The sequence below is a fragment of the Megalobrama amblycephala genome, linkage group LG8 (genome assembly GCF_018812025.1).
Source record: "Megalobrama amblycephala isolate DHTTF-2021 linkage group LG8, ASM1881202v1, whole genome shotgun sequence".
In the NCBI taxonomy this organism is placed as follows: domain Eukaryota; kingdom Metazoa; phylum Chordata; class Actinopteri; order Cypriniformes; family Xenocyprididae; genus Megalobrama; species Megalobrama amblycephala.
This window is the reverse complement of record NC_063051.1, coordinates 28,093,472-28,115,547: the sequence shown is the minus strand read 5'-3', so window position 1 is coordinate 28,115,547 and position 22,076 is coordinate 28,093,472. Positions and strand designations below refer to the sequence as shown.

At 36.1% G+C, this 22,076-nt stretch overlaps 1 protein-coding gene across 4 annotated transcripts in view; it reads right to left on the bottom strand.

The window, feature by feature from the left end:
- Window positions 1-22,076, bottom strand: part of myh10 (myosin, heavy chain 10, non-muscle) — a 72,866-nt gene that overhangs the window by 25,405 nt on the left and 25,385 nt on the right. For 2 of the 4 annotated variants that reach the window (XM_048200339.1, XM_048200340.1), the window contains exons 4-17: window positions 17,923-17,950; window positions 13,123-13,225; window positions 12,270-12,299; window positions 10,175-10,192; window positions 8,433-8,525; window positions 7,708-7,771; window positions 7,181-7,279; window positions 6,809-6,952; window positions 6,112-6,207; window positions 5,167-5,285; window positions 4,623-4,775; window positions 3,258-3,431; window positions 2,873-3,046; window positions 2,176-2,290 (exon numbers count right to left, since the gene is read on the bottom strand). In XM_048200339.1, the coding sequence (XP_048056296.1) occupies window positions 2,176-2,290; window positions 2,873-3,046; window positions 3,258-3,431; window positions 4,623-4,775; window positions 5,167-5,285; window positions 6,112-6,207; window positions 6,809-6,952; window positions 7,181-7,279; window positions 7,708-7,771; window positions 8,433-8,525; window positions 10,175-10,192; window positions 12,270-12,299; window positions 13,123-13,225; window positions 17,923-17,950 (1,410 nt within the window). The remainder of the gene's footprint in view (window positions 1-2,175; window positions 2,291-2,872; window positions 3,047-3,257; window positions 3,432-4,622; window positions 4,776-5,166; window positions 5,286-6,111; window positions 6,208-6,808; window positions 6,953-7,180; window positions 7,280-7,707; window positions 7,772-8,432; window positions 8,526-10,174; window positions 10,193-12,269; window positions 12,300-13,122; window positions 13,226-17,922; window positions 17,951-22,076) is intronic. The other 2 variants (XM_048200341.1, XM_048200342.1) reach the window with 2 other exon arrangements.

The window sequence follows — 22,076 nt, the reverse complement described above, 5'->3', positions numbered from 1 at the left end:
TTTAATTATAAAAATTATATAAATTATATAATTTTACTTTATAAAAACAATTTTGATGTCTTTGATTTCATGTCTATCCTTGCACTGTACTATCAAAATAAAGCAAAAAATAAATAAATAAACTGATTATTTAATAAAAACTTATTTTCTATAAGCGAAGTATCATTTGTTATATTTGTTTTTGGGTTGAAATATGACTCGCACATGTTCTTGAAAAGTTTTGTGAGATTCATCTATTCTTCTGTCAAAATTGACTCTTTCAACTCTGTCTGGACTGAAAATACTACAGGTGCAGATGTATAATTATTTTACACCTTTTAAACTATCAAATTAGAGGAAAAATATTTTGGCGGGCATGTGAAGTGGTCAAAAATGCTAAAAAAGGCACTCAAGGAACAAGCAGGGCCCCTAATCCTTGTAGCCAGCACACCCAGAGAGTTACCCAGGTCACTTTTAAATGTTGTGTTGTGTCAGTATTCTGCATTACTCACTATGCACATGCATTCATTTTTCATGCAATCTTCATTCACGGTCAATTTGGGCATCCTAATGAATCAGCCAAGTCAAGCTTCCTTCCAAATGGATCCAGCTAACTCTAAAGTTAGCCAGCTAGAGGGACCAGGGCCCAGGTCTACAAGCCATGGGAGTGTTTGAAAGTACACAATGCGCTGGTAAGCAGAGACCTACAGCATCGTATACCTTCACCTGGCGATTCATGGAGACTAGAGACATCATAAAAAGACGCTCTTTGGATATTCTGAATCTCTATGGTCGAGAGACAGAGAAGGGGGCAAAGGGGGATAAACAAGAAAAAAAAAAAAAGCAAAATAAAATAGTAGTAGAACACAGCTAGCATATAAAGACATACATGGCAGTAAACACTGGTTAGTTCTATGCAACACAGGTGAGAACAAGCAACAGTAAGTCATCATTCCATTTGCACTAGTTTTAAATATATCGGGTTGTTAAGTGTACTTTTAAATTTGAACAATTTAAGATCCTGCTGATCGATCTTGGCGCACACACAAACAGCATTTACTTTTAAGTAATTATTTGCCATAGTATAAATAATTTAACATAAACATTTATATTAGGTTATTTTAAAGGATTAGTTCACTTCAGAATTAAAATTTCCTGATAATTTACTCACCCCCATGTCATCCAAGATGTTTATGTCTTTCTTTCTTCAGTCGAAAAGAAATTAAGGTTTTTGAGGAAAACATTCCAGGATTTTCTCCATATAGTGGTCTTCAATGGCTACCAATGGATTGAAGGTCCAAATTGCAGTTTCAATGCAGCTTTAAAGGGCTCTACACGATCTCAGCCAAGGAATAAGAGTCTTGTCTAGCAAAACAATCAGTCATTCTCCAAAAAAATAAAAATGTATACACTTTTTAACCACAAATGCTCGTCTTGCACTGCTCTGCGATGTGCCACGCATTATGTAATCATGTTGGAAAGGTCAAACGTGACTTAGGCAAAAGTACCGATCCAGTGTCTACAAAGTGAAAGTGCAAAGAAGTCAAACGGCCTTTACAAAAAAAAAAAAAAAAAAAAAAAAAAAAAAAAGTTAAAGCAAATGTCGGACGACTTTGAAGTTGGAGGAGATAGTTTTCTTCAACCCGTTGTACCCTGGTGAAGTCCACTATATGGAGAAAAATCCTGGAATGTTTTCCTCAAAAACCTTCATTTCTTTTCGACTGAAGAAAGACAGACATGAACATCTTGGATGACATGGGGGTGAGTAAATTGAAAAATGCTGTCAGACATAAATAAGACACAAAATATGATACGCCCCAGTCTGTCATTTTGCATTACTCCATATTTCTTCACTTCTCTCACCTGTATGTAATGTAAAGCAGTCTTGCCTACATATAATGTGGAAATATAACCACTGTGGTATCAACAGTGTTGGAAAATCCTTTCTCGAACACTGCCCAGCCCCAAGTTTGACTCTTTGTAACTGAATTAATAGTTCCCTTCCGCTTCATTAAAATATTTGCGTCAAGCCACCGAAATGCACGACAAGCACTTTTTACAAGACAGAAAAGACATGAAACTGAAGATTGAAAACAACAGTCTCTTTCTTCACAGAGTGGGAGGGTAGAGCAATAAAAATGGCCGTTTCATATGTCGGGAGGAATCTGGAAGGCACTCGAGAAGAAAACCGCTTACCATCCTTCCACAGTTCAGCCACAAACTTATCCGTGGACTGGTGCAGGAGTGTGGCCACGTTGTCGTTTAGAGGGTCCATGTTTTTCATTAACCACTCATCTGCCTTATAGTCAACCTGCAGGATGAGGGAAATAAACACTATGTTAACTCACTAAAACACTCAAGATGGTAATAATGGAATTAGGCCAGGATTGGTTCAATCTGGATCGTTTGATTTAAGGGGTTCTGCAGTTCAGCAGTTGTTGGCTGTTTGCATAGTGTTATGTAACTACTGAAAGTGATAAAGTATAAATCAATGCACTATATTACTTTTCTTGAACAACAGGAAACAAAGCAAGCTCTAATTTTCTGACTTTTAACCCAAACATAGTTCAAAGGGAGAAAAATATTAAAAGTTCCTCATTTCATGCAGTGTCAAGTTTCTATTGCAAACAGTTCACTGATCTGAAACAGATGTGGCCTATGGTTAGCACATACCACAGCTGGTTGCTGCTACCTTTGAAAGACAGAAACGCAACATTTCACTGCAAGCCAGTATGACCTGACTAAATCCAATTACATAAGGTTATGATGCATTCCTTGTTGCAATTAAACACTTACAAAAAAAACCTAAATTACAAGAAATATCACAGAACTGAAGTACAAGAGGTCAATCCTACAGCTAAGTGTGGTGTCATAATTATGAATGCAGACGTACCCTGCCAGCATAGTGAATGATGCAGAAATCGGCTTTGTCCTTTAGCTGCCGTGGTTTCTGGAACTTGCCATGAGTGCCTTGCTCTTGCACCAGTTTGTCCACGAAGGTTTTATCAGTGGCTTTTGGGAACCAGCACTCCTCATCCAACAGAGCCAACACACCGGGAGGATTTGCCTGGGAACGGCAACATATGACTGATCAAAACAACTAGAGAAAAGCTGAAAGAAAACACTAAAAGCATTTTTAATTGCACAGTAACTAGAAATCACATTAAATTCTGCAAATGCTTGGGGTAGAAAATATTCATAACCCAGAAAAAAGAAATCAAGGACAAACACAACTGCAGTAAAAAAATATGTATAAAAGAGCTGGTGCAGGAGCTTACCGGTCTCTCGATGAGGTCAATACAGGGCTGCAGGTCAAGGCCGAAGTCGATGAAGCTCCATTCGATGCCTTCACGCTGGTACTCCTCCTGCTCCAAGATGAACATGGTGTGGTTGAACAGCTGCTGAAGCTTCTCGTTGGTGTAGTTGATGCAGAGCTGCTCAAATGAGTTCAGCTGCCGAAAGATGGAGAGAGCAATAAAATGATCAAATTGTTTTTGTCCATAGCATTTTAGTCCCAAAGTATACATAATTGATTCTTTAACCAATATCAGTATCATCAATATCAATATCACTTAACTGAATATTATAGCTATGAGTGGGTATCCAATTACAGTTTACTGTAAACCTTATTTCTTCCTAACTATAAGATAATTATATTACTGCATCTTATCCGAAGCAATGCCCAACACCAAGATAGCAAAGACATCCTCAAGCACAATTTGAAGGAAGAAACCACCTTAATGGCACAAAATGGGCCCTATGAAATCTGTTTTATTTATTTCACAAATTCGTTTTCAAATTGAATTCAAATTTAAAAACAATTTATTAAAAGGTTTAACAAAAGTTACATTTTCAGATTTTTTTCTTCCAAATTCTGTTTTCTTTTTTAATTTTTCTGGATTGTGTTTTAATGGTTTAATTACATTTTAATAATCAAAAAGCATGTCTAATAATTTGAATTCATAAAACTAAGAATTTAATAATTTATTTGTAAAAAATATAATATGTTAATAAATGTTTTTCTGAAATTCTGTGTTGTCCGTTTTAATTTTTTTATTTAATTCAATTAACCTTTTAAAAAGTAAATCAAATTAAAAAAAAAATTGCCATTCATTTTTATTTGTAGAGGTGTACTAGTAAAATATTGATATTTCTTAATAAATCTGTTACAAAAATTGTATTGTTACTTTAAGAATAAAATTCTATTGCACTATAGTAATATAATTCTGTCACAATTTCTTTAAGTTAAACCAAACTTTTATTTTGATGGGTTGTCGTGAAGATGTCGTGAAACTTTGAGTTTTGCATGTTACCATGCTATAGTATAACCTCCTAAGAACTTATACACATTATTCCCTCAATAGAAATCCCATCATTTTGTACAATAGTTGTTTTTAATTAGTGATGAAACAAAACCCTCTAAATCTGTGGTATAAAACCTGCTAAATCTGTGGTAAACTATATGCAAATCAAATTTGGTCCCAAATAATATCCTTTTTTTAACCAAAAAATACAGGTTTTTGCATTGCCTGCATTTTTAGAAAACCTGGTAACATATGACCTCTAATTTGTTGCAGTATAGTGATTAATATTTATGATTTAGCATAAGAGATAGCTGAGCACTAAATCCGAGGAAGCCACACCTGGAATATCTCAAAGCCAGCAATGTCCAGGATGCCAATAAAGGAAGCTCCCTGGCGCTTGGTTCTGTCCAGAGCTTTATTAATTCGGTGAACAAGCCAACGGAACAACCGTTCGTATGTGGCCTTGGCCAGAGCTTCCACTGCAAAATCAGCCTGGTCAGAGGAACAGAGAGACAGGATCAGGAAAAAAAAAAAAAAAAAAAAAAAAGTGACATACATCTGATTTACAAAAATATGCATTATGATTACACTATAAAGTGTGCAAAACCTGAAAGGACCCTACAGTGGAAGTTTTTGAAAATTCCTACACTCTCCCATCTGTGGACTTTGTTATGATGACATTTTAACGACAGGACATTAATCAGCCTATTGTTGTAAATGGACACAGAGGTGAAAAGGAAATGTGCCGTACAAAAGTATAGCACTGGTCAACGATCAGGCCTGACAGGGGCAGAGAGGTAAAACACTAATGAAAACATTATTTCATAGATAGGAGGGAGGCTGCTCTGACAGATATACAGTGGAGAACTGAATAGTTCATTACCTGTTCTTTAGTTTGGGCTTTTTGTACAGAATCTCTGCCCACTTTGATTTTTGGAGACAGGATGGCACGTGTGAACTCCATGACATTCATGCCGAGCAGATGGCAAAGTTTTTGAGCAGCTGAAAAACAGAAGAAAAATAAAACACTTGTTCAGAAAATGGTCATCTGTAAAGCAAACTGACCAAAAATGGTGACATTCTATTTCAATTAATAGGATTTTAGGAGCTTCCCTTATGCACTTAAATGGCAGTGCAAGAAGTTATTATAAGACATATTTGCTCATGAGTATAAGAGATATTTGAAATAAGTTAGGTCGTTATAGCAATTTACTGACTTCTAAAACCTTACAGCACATTTAGCAGCCAAACAAACTCCAAGAGATCCCCCTTTGGACCACCAGCAGGACTATAACTTTCCAGCTTCATGTCATGAATGAAACAAATTGGTGGCTTGAACAGATGAAAGTTTCAATATCTTACCATGAACGGTGATGATAAAAATGAATTAATCAAAATGTCAGTGGAGTAAGCTTGCTGGAATGCATCATGACGGTAAAACAGTCGCTTTTGGGACTCTTATGTAAACACGTTTGATTTAACACAACTTAGCACAACTATTCTGGTATTTTCTTTTAATATGAAATGCATCCAAAAACCATTCAAGCTGTCACCATGGAAGCCCAAGAGAAATCCAACGGGTAATTTGTCAAAACAGTGCATTGGAGAACTGCACAAAACCATATGGTGCAGGAGTTTAGACCAAAGGGTACTCTGGATACCAAAAACACTTTTATGCTAATGCACTGCCAAAAGATTTACAGAGTTATTGAGGCACATAATAGATTACTTTCCATTACTGAAAAAAGAAACATTATCTCGGTGCTAAAATAAGGCTTTATGCATTTTTGAAACCTGTAAAAAACCCAGATGAGAAAGTATGAGGTACCTGTGTTTTCTGGCATGGAGGCCTGATCAGTGTTTCTCTCCTTTTTGAACACAATGTTACCAAACTGCAAGACAGCTGATACCACCTTAAGCAGTGCTGCATTGACAGAAAAACAAGGACAAGACAGTCAACAGTATGTGGGTAGTAGACACAAAATATTTTTGGAAAGTCGATGTCCTGCGGTGTGGCAAGCTTAGACTCAATCTAAAACGATTTTAACCTTTTTTTGCTGATTCTTGTATACTTATTATTAGGACTGTCAATCGATTACAGCGTTAAACTGGACAGGTTGATTTATGCATGCAGCAATTTTATTCACTCACAAACATTTTACATTTTTGAAATTGCATCAAAATACACATTAAACTTTTTTAAATCAATAATTTATAAATATTATTATATTGATTTTATTAAATTGAATTTTTTTTTTTTTTTTCAATGCATGCAGTTATGTACTCATTAATTAAGAGACTACACAGAACATTTGTACTGTAAATCACTGAAGGACCATTTTAAATGCAATAGTAAAAAGATTTTTTTTTTTTTTTTAAAGTGAAGAAATATAAGAAACGTTTTCCTTAAAGCTCCTTACAAGGAAATGGCAGCATGTGTTTATGATAATTTACTAGTAAACATATATAAAACCAGCAGTAAATAGACAATTTAGTAGAGGTGTGTTTGTTTCATGTATGCTTACATAAGATTTCATCATGAGAGAAGCTCATAATATTCATTGCTTCCATGGTCTCTTGGAAATTGTCCTTGTCCTGTTGGCCAGGAATGGGAATGTTACCATTGGAGAGGAAGCGGTAGTTATTGAAGCCCTCCAGGAGTAGATCAGCTGCCAGAAGAACAAGAGCATTAATAAAACAGCTGCAGCCTTTAGACACCACACTGCATCAAACTCTCCATAATCAGGCAGATACCTTCACACATTCAAAATACCCAAAGCCTGCTTCATGACACAGGAAACAAGCATGTCCATGTTGACCTTGCACTTAGAATAAGGGATCTCATAATTAAAAACTCTTACTAATCAAGCTGTAACTACGTAACAAAAAATACTCACATCTCAGATGTTCCCCAGCACCAGCCAACAGCTGGTAGAAGACGTGGAAGGTGCGTTCATCTTTGGCTTGGCGAATGGCCCTGGACTTTTCAAGAAGATCTTGAGACTGAGTTAAGGGCAAGAAAAGCCTATTTTACAGCTCACTGTTCACTGTGTCAAATCATTTACATCATGATGGGCTATTGTACAGCTTTTTTATGGCACTTTATTTAAATGCAATAAAACTTGTGTATATATCATAATTTGTTTGTTTTGAATTTTATTTATTAAATATCTACATAACCCTCAAAGCAAACTTAAGATGTGGTTCCTGGCAAAACTGGCATACTAATTGAAGCCATCGTAACAGTTTAAAATGGTTTCACTGGTCTAAAAGCACATAGAAAGTTCATTTGAATACAATTATTTCTGCTGATAATAAAGACACAGAAATTCACCCATATCATTGTTAATGAAGGCTCGCCTTGACTTCACAGCTGTTTGCAGCATTACTCAAATGTAACTGAACAGTTATCAGATCAGGATACAGGTTTCAATGTTGGCCCCCACAATGTAACCGGTTACATCAAAGTTGATGCGGATGAACTTGCCCTGTGGAAAAACAAATATTTAAGATGCATATTTTTTTTACATGATATGTTATACTGGTCATGCTTTATAAGCCATACCATTACGTCATAACTATGATTATATTTTATGGTCCTAATTAACATTTCTAAGAATCCATTTGAACAGATGACTGTCTTTTTCATTTTTTTGAACAGAGCGGCTTATGTGTACGTGATATGCAGCATATTTAAATAGCTCTATTTAAAAGGAAACGGTACTCAAAACATGCATAAGTGGCTAAAAGACATGCTTATTTGCAGCAAATGTCCCCAAAATAATTACCTAAAGAAAGGCTAGAAGAATCAAATTCCTCTACGGCTTTTGATTTGTTTGTATGCTTAAAAGCTTTCTGCTGACTTTAAAGCATGCCAGCAAAAACTCAATCAGATGGCCAGAGGAGTAGATGCAAGACAGACGCCTAGCTCTTTCAGAATGCTGAATGTGGATTTTGGTGAGTGTGTACCTAAATGGCCCTTTCCAGATGCTACATGCAGAGTCAAAAAAACCTAACAATAAGCTTAATAAATATAATTGCCAAAATGTAACAAGAAAGTAACAAAACATTGCGGCAATGTTCAAAGTAATGTTACGGTGTGAAAAACAATAGTGAAATTATCAGATCAGTCATAATAGAAAAACTTACAAAGCGTGAAGAGTTGTCATTTTTCACTGTCTTGGCATTCCCAAAAGATTCCAGAATAGGGTTTGCCTGCAGAAGTTGACGTTCTAACTCTCCCTGTAATGCAACAACCACTGGTTAGAAAAAACTAACTATTGAGACACATGATTAAATTAAGTTTCATACAAGAACAGATGCAACTGAGGTTCAAAGGTGGTGTGTAACTGAAATAAGAGCAATAAAATAATGTGTGTAAAAATTCTTTGGGAAACCTTGACAAGAAACCCAGTGAATATTTGCCAGTTAACATCAACAAACAGAGTGAAAGCCAAAGTCTTCTATCTAAACAGCACACTTCAGACCATCCTGGGTTGTACAAGTTGTAAGGTTTAACCCAACTATCACGGATTAATCAGTTCATCCCCCTTTTAAACACACGTAAATTTGAGGGGGATGAATAATTCCAAACTAAATTTTCCATATCATCTACAACACAAATTGAATCTATTTACAGCATTCTTTACAGTATTTTGTTGAGATGTTATATGGCTAACAACAATCAGCTTGTATCTACAGCAAAGCCATTTCTCTTCATTTGACCCTCAAACCAGAAGCAGATCATCTACATGAAGTAAAAATACACTAACCTACAAACCTAATTAAAGCCTGGGTAGCCATGAGAGGGTTTTTGTGCAAATTCTCCCTGGCTGCCTGAAATACAGGCACTGAGGGAATGGACAGGAAACTCCTCAAATTAGCAACGACAGACGCCCAAAGCCCCACTGCGCCACATCACAGCTCCCCCAGCAACAAATCTGGAACATCCACCCCTTTATTCCCCCTAGCCACCCTCGGTGTTGTCCATGTCCATCTGATAGGAAGTTTGGACAGGTGTCCCATTGTTCTTGCTGTTGTCATGAGACAGGAACATCACAGCACAAATGAGAAAGAATGACCACTGTGATTTTACACACTGTTCTCTTTACGTAACCAAAACGAGCAGAATAGTGGGTACAGTCGAGGGAATTTTGTGGTTTAAAGTTTTAAAATTTAATATTATTATAAAGAGCCTAAAATAGACTACAAGATGAATCCATTTCTCTGTTTAGTAATTGCTGAATTGTTTTAACATATCTGGGTATATCTGAGAGCACAAGTCAATAACTAAAGTCAGAACAATTAACTTTTTAAAAAGCATTAGTAATGAAGCTTTATAAGAACAGTAACAGGTTTCGCTCTCATCTAAATAGGAGATAAATGAACCATTAATATGACAAAATTGCATTAGCAATGACAACTTCTGGTCTGATAAGATTACATGTCAAAAAGTCACTTCAAATCATTACAGAAAATATGCCAAGAACTACTGGTATTTGAGCTCTTTGTAGCAGAGCTCTTTGTAAATAGACATTCCAGAACCTTCTAACTGTACGGATGGAGCAAGGTAACGTGACTTGAGAAATGGGAATTAAGCACCATGACCACAGAACCATAATGCAGTATTTTTACATGCAACACAGTGTAAAGTTTTACGGAAATTACTTGACATCACCCCAAAAGTATAGTAAATTGGATCCACTGAGAACAGAAAAGAATAATTAAGAAAGCAGATGTTATACAGCAGAATGAGAAGTCATTAGTAAAAACAAATAAATAAACAAAAGATGAGAGTAAAATAAAAAGTACAGGTTTATTGTGCCCATAAAAGAAGTGGTGATATATAAAAAAGAAAACAGGGGAAAAACAAGGGACTACAAGCTACTCACATAAAACAGGATTCCGTTCTGTAATCAAATCATTATAATGGAAACAGAGGTATTAATGTCACAGAGGGAAATGCACACAAACACATGAGAGACAGAACACTCAACAAGGGGTGATTTATAAGTTGAACAAAATGTGTTGTGAACATATCTGAAGGATGCATTCTCAGTTTGGGATCAAGGCTTTTGCTGGTTTAAAATGTTGCTGTTCTAAACAACAGAACTGAACTATATGTGTGGTGCAAAAAATCTCGGCTTTCATGAGTTCTTTTGATACAAAATCTTTAAACATGCAAGGATCTGTAACACAATTATTCTTATGCCAGTTTCAGACTACACAATATCAGGCCGATTTTGGCATGAACTGTTTGATGTAGGGTGTCATGGCGATTCGTAAAGCGACAATGGCCACAGCGATGCAAGAATCAATCGTTTTCTCATATAGCGTGTCATACTGGATGACAATTGACGCCGGGTCTCAACGTCCCGACAGAGACTAGCATGTTTAATTCTTTTTGAGGTCCTCCACAACAAAATCCATCACATCTGTGGCACTGACCAATGGGAGCACAGAGGCTCTTCTATACACAGCTTTCAAACATGGCGAAACGAAAGAGAGACGATGGTATTGGTTAGGGCTGCCCTCGACTAAAGATTTTTGCAGTCAACCTGTAGTCGTTAATTTAAGCGATTAGTCGACTAATCGCACATTTATTAATTAGCCGTGTAAATCATAATAATGAGCCTTTAATTGCACATATATATGGGGACACAGCAAGGAGACTGTGTTTTCAGCTGTAGAGATACTCTGTAGACCTATGCACGTTTCATACGGACTACATAATTGGAGAATATTTGTTTTCAACTTGAATTGGTTGACAATCATTCGACATTTCAAGCTTTCTATAGATATATTTCTCATGTCTGTGAGGCAAATATACACTGAGTTTTGGTTTATTTTATAGACGCACTCAAGTTCACATAGACCAAGACAGCAGAAACGCATCCTATTTGTTTTCTATACTTTACAAAGGCACAACGTTTTCTTGTTATTGTGAGTTTACACAAATAAAAGTAACCCTTCACAGTTTCTAATGATGTATTTGTGTCATCTGTATGACCAAAAATTGTTTCCGCTGTTATTGCGCCGACGCCTCCATGTCATGCCCCCTTTTTTCTGTGACTAATAAAATTTTTGGTCGACTGAGCCTCTTTCTAGTCGACTAATAATTAGTTAAATATTAGGGGGGAGCCCTAGTATTGGTGCTGCTTGGTGGATTTATGTAATAGAGGAAAGGATTGTGAAGCTATGGTAACAATCCTCCTGCCTTTATGATGTTTCCTCGAGGGACTACCATGACAGAATGAAAAAAAGATAAAAGCTGGCAAACAATAACAGAGATGCTTCAGTAAAAAGGGGAGTACTGGAATTATCATTAATCTAACACGCCGCTTCTGTAGCCTGTTTGAAAATCATTCTTGATTCTGGAAGTACGTCAATAATTCCGCCTTCTCAATGACATCAAGCACGTCGTTAAAGATGGCAAGCGATGATTGGTCATTGATCATTATCCATGACACAAAAATTTAGGAGTCAAAAAAAAAAAAAAAAAAAAAAAAAAAAAAAAATCGCATAATCAGTGACTATTGTAATAAAAAAAATATTATGTAGTCTGAACCTTTCATTACACATCAGATTGTATGATAAACTCATTACTTACAGACTGTTAAAGATAAAATTTCAATAAAATGACAGGTTTTCACATCATGCAAGCATAAATATACCACCACTATGCCCCAAGCCAACTAGGCATGTTACCTAGGTTAATCTCTAGTATGTTTTATCCAACACTAAAGTTGTTTAAAATAATTGTACACATTTTGAAGGTTGCATACATTCAAAACTATTTAGCACATGTGACAAATTGTGCACAAATAAATCAAAAGTAAACCATTCAAACCCGTTTATTTTAATCAAGAATATCCCAGAGTGCAGAAAAATTCACTTTGGATAGGCTACATTCCATTCATGTTTATACAGCAGGTTAGTTTTGCATGCACAAGCAAAGCAGGTATAAAAAGCTTAAAGGGAACTTGCCTGGAGTTTGACTGCTTTAGGTGATTCTGGCTGTTTGTATGTAATAAACAAATGTAATATGTTAGAAGGCATCAGGGCCACATTCTGCAAGTATCTTAGACCACGGGAAAGATCTAAGCCTTTAGTATGTTGCATAAATTTGGCCATGCGAATACAGTAAGACCAATAACTGCAGCATGTAAAATTGTTCAGCATGCTTTCATATATTTTTGAAGGAAACACATGTTATCAGGCCAGCACTGCAGACTTTTAAGATGATTTCTTATACAGACCCATGTGTACTACTTATACACACGTCAGAGCCAATAGTTATTACTTGATGAACATCTAGCCAACATTACTAGTACATTAGAATCTACACACAACACTATCCATGACATACAAGTGCATGTTATCCACTGATGTGTGTTAATTTGGTTAAAATTACTCTTCTAGCAAAAGCACCCTGATGTCACTGTGACTAATGTGTCTAAGATAAAATAGATTACTTTGTGAGAGCTTCAGCTGTAAATGCATTACAGATAAGTTAGACTAATATGATTTGCAAAGCATATGTATATGTGACATTATGAGCAGCTCACGCTGATTGACTTTGTCTAACCATCTAAAATTGGTAAAACCCTCTCATAAAGAGATGATTAGTTTACTTTTCCCATTGCAACACATCCCACTTTGTTTTTGTTCATTGTTTGTTGTTGTTTCTTTAAGAAGGCATGTCAATAAACACCTATATCACTGGTGGAATTCCACATGAATTTCAAAATGAATAAACAAAGCAATTCCAAGAGGGTCCTCACACCTTTTGGTGCTCGGGCCCTAATGATTCAGAATGGCCGAAATAAAAGGAACTCACTGGAATGTTGTGATCTTTCCTTCCCTTGTGTGACGATGCAACATGAGCCAGGTACTGGATGACTTTTTTAGTGTTTTCTGTCTTTCCAGCACCGGATTCCCCTCTGCAAAAGAAGATCACAATCAAAAGCAAACATCAACAGCTTTTTTTAGAAGCTTTACCAAAAATAAAATAAAATAAAATAAAATAAAATAAAATAAAATAAAACAAAACAACAGATTGGGCACATACTCATGCATATTTGCATGATCAATGCATTCCTCAAGCTAAATAAGCCATCAGGCTACATCCTGTATCTGCTAGCACTGTCGTTTGTTTTTCCAGCTGCAGTTCCTTTCAGCAGCTAGAACTCTAATTGAGGAGAATTTGGCCAATACTACTGGAGTGTTACACAATGGCTTTTATTATGTAAACATTAAAAGTCTTATTTAATATTATTGGAATGCCTAAGATGGTGTTTTAATTACTTTACCTTATAACACAATGATACGGATAAAAGAAATACTGTTCTGATTCAAATATTCTTTTCCCTAATCTGCCCATAAATGGAAAAAAAATCTTTAGAAAAACACAGCCAGACTTTTTCCACAAAGGCCTGTAAAGTCATTCACTTAATACTGGCTTTATTCAAAGAAATATAATAGCAAAATCTTATGCATCACGTTATGTTGAATATAATTTAAGCAGATTTTTAGAGGTGTGACGAGACCGGTAGCTCACGAGACGAGACAAGGTTTTTACACAATATTTTTAAGAAATCCTGAATGACGAAATACATGACTAAAAATAGTCCGCAGGTGCATTTGAAATGTTTTAACTAATCATCTTGGAATGAATGTCATTTCAGTTCTACTTTGAGTATGAATTATCATATGCAGTAAAAGACAACAATACTCAACTGACTGGCTTCTCTCCTGTATGATTTCATATGAGTCTCTTCAGACCTTAGAACTGTACATGATTTATGAGCTTCTACAACTTTTGACCTCCTAACTGAACTCCTTTCCACAAATTGAGCATAGAAATAAAAATATACAAACCCAATTCCAAAAAAGTTGGGACACTGTACAAATTGTGAATAAAAACAGAATGCAATGATGTGGAAGTTTCAAATTTCAATATTTTATTCAGAAATGTTTAAACTGAGAAAATGTATCATTTTAGGGGAAAAATAAGTTGATTTTAAATTTCATGGCATCAACACATCTCAAAAAAGTTGGGACAAGGCCATGTTCACCACTGTGTGGCATCCCCTCTTCTTTTTATAACAGTCTGCAAACGTCTGGGGACTGAGGAGACAAGTTGCTCAAGTTTTAGGAATAGGAATGTTGTCCCATTCTTGTCTAATACAGGCTTCTAGTTGCTCAACTGTCTTAGGTCCTCTTTGTCACATCTTCCTCTTTATGATGCGCCAAATGTTTTCTATGGGTGAAAGATCTGGACTGCAGGCTGGCCATTTCAGTACCCGGATCCTCCTTCTACGCAGCCATGATGTTGTAATTGATGCAGTATGTGGTCTGGCATTGTCATGTTGGAAAATGCAAGGTCTTCCCTGAAAGAGACGACGTCTGGATGGGAGCATATGTTGTTCTAGAACTTGGATATACCTTTCAGCATTGATGGTGCCTTTCCAGATGTGTAAGCTGCCCATGCCACACACACTCATGCAATCCCATACCATCAGAGATGCAGGCTTCCGAACTGAGCGCTGATAACAACTTGGGTTATCCTTGTCCTCTTTAGTCCGGATGACATGGCGCCCCAGTTTTCCAAAAAGAACTTCAAATTTTGATTTGTCTGACCACAAAACAGTTTTCCACTTTGCCACAGTCCATTTTAAATGAGCCTAGGCCCAGAGAAAACGCCTGCGCTTATGGATCTTGTTTAGATATGGCTTCTTTTTTGACCTATAGAGTTTTAGCCGGCAACGGCGAATGGCACGGTGGATTGTGTTCACTGACAATGTTTTCTGGAAGTATTCCTGAGCCCATGTTGTGATTTCCATTACAGTAGCATTCCTGTATGTGATGCAGTGCCATCTAAGGGCCCAAAGATCACAGGCATCCAGTATGGTTTTCCGGCCTTGACCCTTTCGCACAGAGATTGTTCCAGATTCTCTGAATCTCTGGATGATATTATGCACTATAGATGATGATAACTTCAAACTCTTTGCAATTTTTCTCTGAAAAAACTCCTTTCTGATATTGCTCCCCTATTTTTCGCCGCAGCATTGGGGGAATTGGTGATCCTCTGCCCATCTTGACTTCTGAGAGACACTGCCACTCTGAGAGGTTCTTTTTATACCCAATCATGTTGCCAATTGACCTAATAAGTTGCAAATTGGTCCTCCAGCTGTTCCTTATATGTACACTTTTCCAACTTTTCCAGCCTCTTATTGCTACCTGTCCCAACTTTTTTGGAATGTGTAGCTCTCATGAAATCCAAAATGAGCCAATATTTGGCATGACATTTCAAAATGTCTCACTTTCAACATTTGATATGTTATCTATATTCTATTGTGAATAAAATATAAGTTTATGAGATTTGTAAATTATTGCATTCCTTTTTATTCACAATTTGTACAGTGTCCCAACTTTTTTGGAATCGGGTTTGTAGAATAAAAATATGGTAACATTTTACAATAATGTTCATTTGTTAACATTAATGTATTAACTAACATGAACTAACAATGAGCAATACATCTGCTACATTATTAATCTTTGTTAATATTAGTTAATAAAAATAGTCAATCATTGTTAGTTCTAGTTCATGTTAGTTCACAGTTAACAAATACATCTCTTGATTTTAATAATGTATTACTAAATTTTGAAATTAACATTAAGATTAATAAATGCTGAAGTACAGTTCTTTCTTAGTTTATAACTAAAGTAGTTAACTAATAAAACCTTATTTTGAAGTGTTACCATAAAAATTAATAACAGTTTTCTCTTAGTCTTATTAAGTGCAAGCAATAAGTGCAATCATTATCTAAGTCCTCTCATAAAAGTGCAAATAGAGACCAAATTTTTCTTCAAGCATGATACAGAGTTGAGATATGGTTACAACTACACAGCCCAGCCTAAGATTGCTTTCATATTGGTAGATATTTGCATGCATCAGGGAGCCGCTTTCAAAATGTGGGGTATTGAAATCGCGCTTGCGATTACTTTCGATTTCGCTATCGCGTGTACTCAGCGTATAGGGATCGGCGGCAACCATTATCCAGCTGAATTAAATGGTTTTTATTTCTATAAAAACCAAAACGACAGTGGAGGCGTAATGTAAATGTAGCGGTGGCATATTCTATCCTAATTTCACCCTCGCCAAATAGATGGTTGATTATTTGTCTAACAACCCGTTTATAAAACTCTCTTTTAAGAAAGTTAAGAGCCTTAAAAGTTAAGACCCTTCCATACAATAAAAGCGGATATGGCCCTCAAGCTCCAAAAAGGTAAAAAAAAGAAAAAGAAAAAGAAAATAAAATAAAAAAAGAAAGAAAGAAAGATTGTAATTTAAAAAAAAAAGCATCATAAAAGTAGTCCATTTGACTTGTGCACTATACTCCAAAGGGCTTTTCACACTTGAAATAGTTAACCCTGGGTCATTCTCATAATTTACCTGTGGTTAACAATTAGTCCTGGGTGACAGTAAATGAGAACGTTGAGAATGAGAAATGCTGATGGTAAATTCAGCTTTTTGTTACTAATAATACAAAAGCAAATGCTATAATACTTTTTAGTATACAGTTTACTTTATTTGTTTAACAGTTCTATCAAGTAAGTATTAGACAAAACTGTTAAACAGAAACCATAACTAATGAAGATGGAGAATGGGAGTGCTGTGTGCTCAGGCGCTGCCGTTCTCAGAGCATTCTCAGCTCCATCAAAATAAAAGTCCAACACATCGACCAAACAGAAAAACTTATCGACCGATGCAGATATTTAAAAAAAGAGAAATATGTAGGCCTTGGCGATATATCGGTCGACCACTAGTGCTGACCCTGCTATGGTGCAGGGTTTCATAACGCCTAGTAAAAAGTGGTGCTAACCCCGCTTCTAAATTACAATTGTGAAATGTTTCTATACCTGCTGTTAAAAGTGGGGTTTAGAACGGCGATAACCCAGGGTTTAAGTGCAGTGTGAAAAGCCCTAAAGTATTCTGAAGCAATGAACTGTAGTCACCATTTATTTTCACTGTAAAATGAAAAGAACAGCTTGGACATTGTGCTAAAATTAACTTGTATTCCACAGAAGAATATGTCTGCTTTTTTCTGTCTATTGACTGTGAGACTCCTTAATTCCCTGCATTCCAGCTCTATGGACATATGGCTTCATGGACATCACAGTGGGTGTGCAGAATGGCATGTGCTGCAGTGGTATCAGTAGGTCAGAAGGGGTCGACTTTGAGAGAGGATGTAAAAACCTACTCTCATACAGTTATAAGGACACATTATAAAGACACGAGAGAGGCTGTTTACTTATTTACAATGTGCAAAGACAATAATTCAGGCTTAATGCATCAAGAGCTCAAATTTCTATGGATGAATTCTCATAGACTGACTAGAAATATTTGCTGTGGCTCTGACTCAGTGTGAGATGCTCTACAAGCCGAACAGCTGCAGCTACTGATATTTAATGCCAAAATGATACATGACTCATGTTTTCAGGAATGGCTGTACACATTTGATTCCAAAAAAGCTTATTCCTGTGCAGCCCTGGGGATGTGACATCACTTCCATTAGCCCAAACTGATTGACGTAACCTGTAACTGCTGAAAAGAGATGACCTAATGGTTACTCACGTGCAAAGAATTGATTGGTCCTCACGATCTGCAAAAGAGACAGAGAAGAAAAATAGGTCAGCATTTTCATTTAAGTTCATCTGAGCCTTTAATTCAAATCAATACACGTTGACATTTAAAAAGGACCTAAAACAGCAAAAAAAAAACAAAAAAAAAAACATTTCACCAGAAAGTAATTTATCAAATACTGAAGACACATACACTGATGCAATCCTGCAAAAGAAACCATAAAACTTATTTTAAGGTTTCTCTCCTCTGATTACAACCTACCATCATATTTGTGTATTTACTCAACATTGTACATTATGACTATTCGGTCTTTTCGACAGTCGGAAAGTTTTAGTAAAAGAAAACAGCATGGAGGAAAACAATGGAAATGAGTGCCAACTGAAAATGCTGTGTTGGCCTAAAATGCAAGCCAGAAAACATCTGTGAAACTCATTATGTCAAATCTTGTCTATATTCAAAGTAGGTTTTTCACTCATCTGTAAAACTCACTTCATAAACAGGTTGGTCTTCCACAAAACGGAATGGTTTTGCAACTTCAAAAGTGAAGGTTTATAGGAAAATTCTGAAGCAAGCAATCATTTCTTAAGCTATTTCATAGTGATACTAAACTTCTGCAAGAGAAAGATAAGGGATGTCATGTGACCACTTATTTGAGGGTGGGTTTATAAAAGGCTTTAAATGGCATATATCATATTGCGTATATGATATGGATTTTGATTCGCAAAGTTGTTTTACTGATATTGATGTCAGTGCTTCCCACAGGTTTGAAATATACTTGCAGTGGTAGCCAGGTGAAAAATCCTCCTATTACCCACAGCACAAAAATAGTCTACTACATGTGACAAAGAACAAATAATGTGTGATTTTTAACATTATTTTTTATTTATTGAAATTCATTTTAATTACATAGGCTACTATTACATTTAATTACATACTAATATTATGCATTATTATGCATAGTAAATTATGCAAAATTACAGCATTTAAATGGTAGAGTTCTCCTTGCTTTGTCATATAGTGTCTCAGTGAATGGGACACAGATTTTACTGATACAGTAAAATCTATGTATTGAACAAATAATATTTTTAGTTGTTTCTTCCTGTGGGGGAGAATCCCATCCAGAGACTACAATAGTTTACTATGAATTAAATAGAAATCAAATTAAATACTATTATTTATTGTGTAACCAAAATACCAATAATGTGACTTTTAATTATAAACAAGCCCGAAATACACAGGGACACTTATTTTGAAATGTCTATTGCGGGCTGATCCTTCAGATGAGAGAGATAAAATATGCATTCTTACAACCATCTCTAAAACATTATATAAAGGCCATAAAAGTAGACATTGTCATAATTCATCAACTAGAGTTCATTAGCAATCACTTGGCATAAATGTGTGCTATTGACTGACTGGGAATCACTTTGAAGCAGTCTGAAGCGCTGTTGCGTGAGCCTGTATAACGCACAACAGCGCCGCCATTGTGACATATCCACCTTGTCTCTGCAGCGCACGTGGGAATGTCAGTGGGAGTAGTCAGTTCTCGTGCACACAGATTCAATCACGGATGGTTTCATCATCTCGGATGGATAAAGTATAAAAGGATAAAAATCATAAAAGCCAAAATATGTCTTCAAATATACTTGGGCGGCCATTAATATACCTGGGTGGCCCGCCTAATTAAATTCTATGTGTGGGAAGCACTGGATGTGGTAGCTTCAGTGTGACCCAAACTCTGCCCTGCTTATGAGTTTCATTTCCCAGGCACAAACAGTTAAATGACAACTCAGGTATATGTCAGAAATACTTGCAAGAACATTACCCTGTGCATGAGAAATCATGCTTTAAGAGCACTGATCTCTGTAATTTCAGCTCATTTTAATCAAACAATTAATTGGGTTTTGAATCTTAAGAGACTATGGCCAATACTGGCCACAGTGGGCTCAGGTCATGCCCAGTGTGAAGCGGCAGAGACAGAACAATCCGAATAGACACAGATCAGCAGATTCAATGTAATACTTAATGTCCTGCAGCCTCCTCCTCAAGCAGGACCTCTGATTCAATAAGCTCATAAAGTAAACTACTTCCTCCGCATTATAAATCAGTTACAAAACCAAATACACAGTACTCAGGATGGTTTTGTGCATCACACTGAAGCAGGGCTGGGCAGTATGATGATATATCGTGGAGACGATATAAAGTGTATCAGATATATGATGTAAAGTGGGACGATATGGGATGATATAAAGTAATCAGATTTTGCTATATTGATTATATTGCAGTATGCAAATATATTCATGATGCAGCACAGTAATACTTAAAGTTATAGACATTTAGAGTGAAGTATCACGCATGAGAAGATAAAGAAAGGGACACAGAGAACGACACCACTCTAAGACAGCAAGAAGTATGAATTTAATTTCTTTTCGCAGCTTATATCACTTGAATGGTCAAATACATACAATTATGTCAAAATGGCCATCGTTTGGAATATTCACAACCACAGTTGATTATGTCTTATGTCTGTCTAAGTGAACGTGAACAGTTGGGTGAAAACCAAATGCATGTCATTATATTACTCCGAGCATTTGGTCTCAAAGTGACAGCAGCCTAATATACCTGCTGCCATCAGTGTCATTAATGTTCATCAAACAACAAAAGACTGAATAACTTTTGTATCTTCAATAAGAATCAATTTAAATTAAATTCATACAGTGAATTAAGACTATGCAGTTTTTTATTTTATTTTGATTATTCAATTTCTGTAGTATTTCTTACCACATGGTAAATAAACCTACTGTACCTAAACTTACTTAATTTGTATCTTTGTTCTATAGTATTTTTCCTATTATTTGTAATAAAATTTTGTAGGGCTGCCCCCTAATAGTCGACTAACTGTTAGTCAATGAAAAGAGGCCTAGTTGGCCAAAATCTTATTAGGTCACAGAGAGAAAAAAAATCCACAAGAATTGGTGAAGTCACACAGTCTGTGATGGACAGATTGTTAACGGCTGGTCTATGTGGTAATTACAGTACATCGGGCAGGACATCAAAAACTCGCCTGTCATTCATCGACCTCAAATATGGCTTATCATCTGAAACATCTAAGTAGAAGCAACTTTACATGGCCGCTCGCTCTAACATTAACCAAGAAAAATGTGAGCTATTCAAGTGTTTGTGTGGAGTGTGAAAGCTGAATAGTAGCACGTTCACTGCATGACAGCTAACATGACTGGTGTTATGATCACACGAACGGTGCGATCACTTGCACTTAAAATACAATTTTTCATCATCATTTCCATCAAACTTGCCTCAGAGACATGAAAATGATATCTATAGAAAGTGAAATGTCTACTTTTAAATGAACCAATTCAACTGAAAAACAAATATTCTTAGGTTATGTAATCCGTATGAAACGTGCATATAGACTCGTCCACTACCGCGGAGATGACAAGTCAGCATCAACGACTTCATCACTGTGGCCGAAAATACATGCATATATATGCATGCTCTTGAGCGCTGATTAGGCTATGTAGGCACTAAAGGCTCTTTATGATGATTTATATGGTTTAATAATAAACATGCGATTAGTCGACTATCTCTTAAAATGAACGACTACTAGTCGACCAGAAAAATTTGACTCCAGGGCAGCCCTAATAGTTTGTAACATGACATATCATTATTGCGAAATAAAATTTCTCATATTGTGAATGTATTCATTTGTTTTACTGCATAACAACTCTCAGCATCCTTAAACATTTTCTGTAAACCAGGGGTAAACGAACACGCAGCCACCCTGGGATCTCTTCCAAGTGATCATTTGGGTGGCGTCTCAGTTCCCGAATCTGTTGCTGCAGAATGTTGCTAATGATGTAGATAAATAACTTCACGTCACTGTTAAACTGTTGCTCTTGCAGTATCAGATAGCTGCTGAGTTCAGGCCATCCTTGAAATGTCAGGCATTTGTGTGTCTGGTGGAACCAAGAAGTACTAGATAAGATAAACCTGACCAACCTATCCCAAAAATGATGGTTACAGACATCTTTTTTTTCCACAGAAGCAATTCCTATAAAAAGTTATTCCCTTAAAAAGTTAATGAAGACAGAATGGGACTTTTTCTTAAACTCCAAGTATGAAATTTT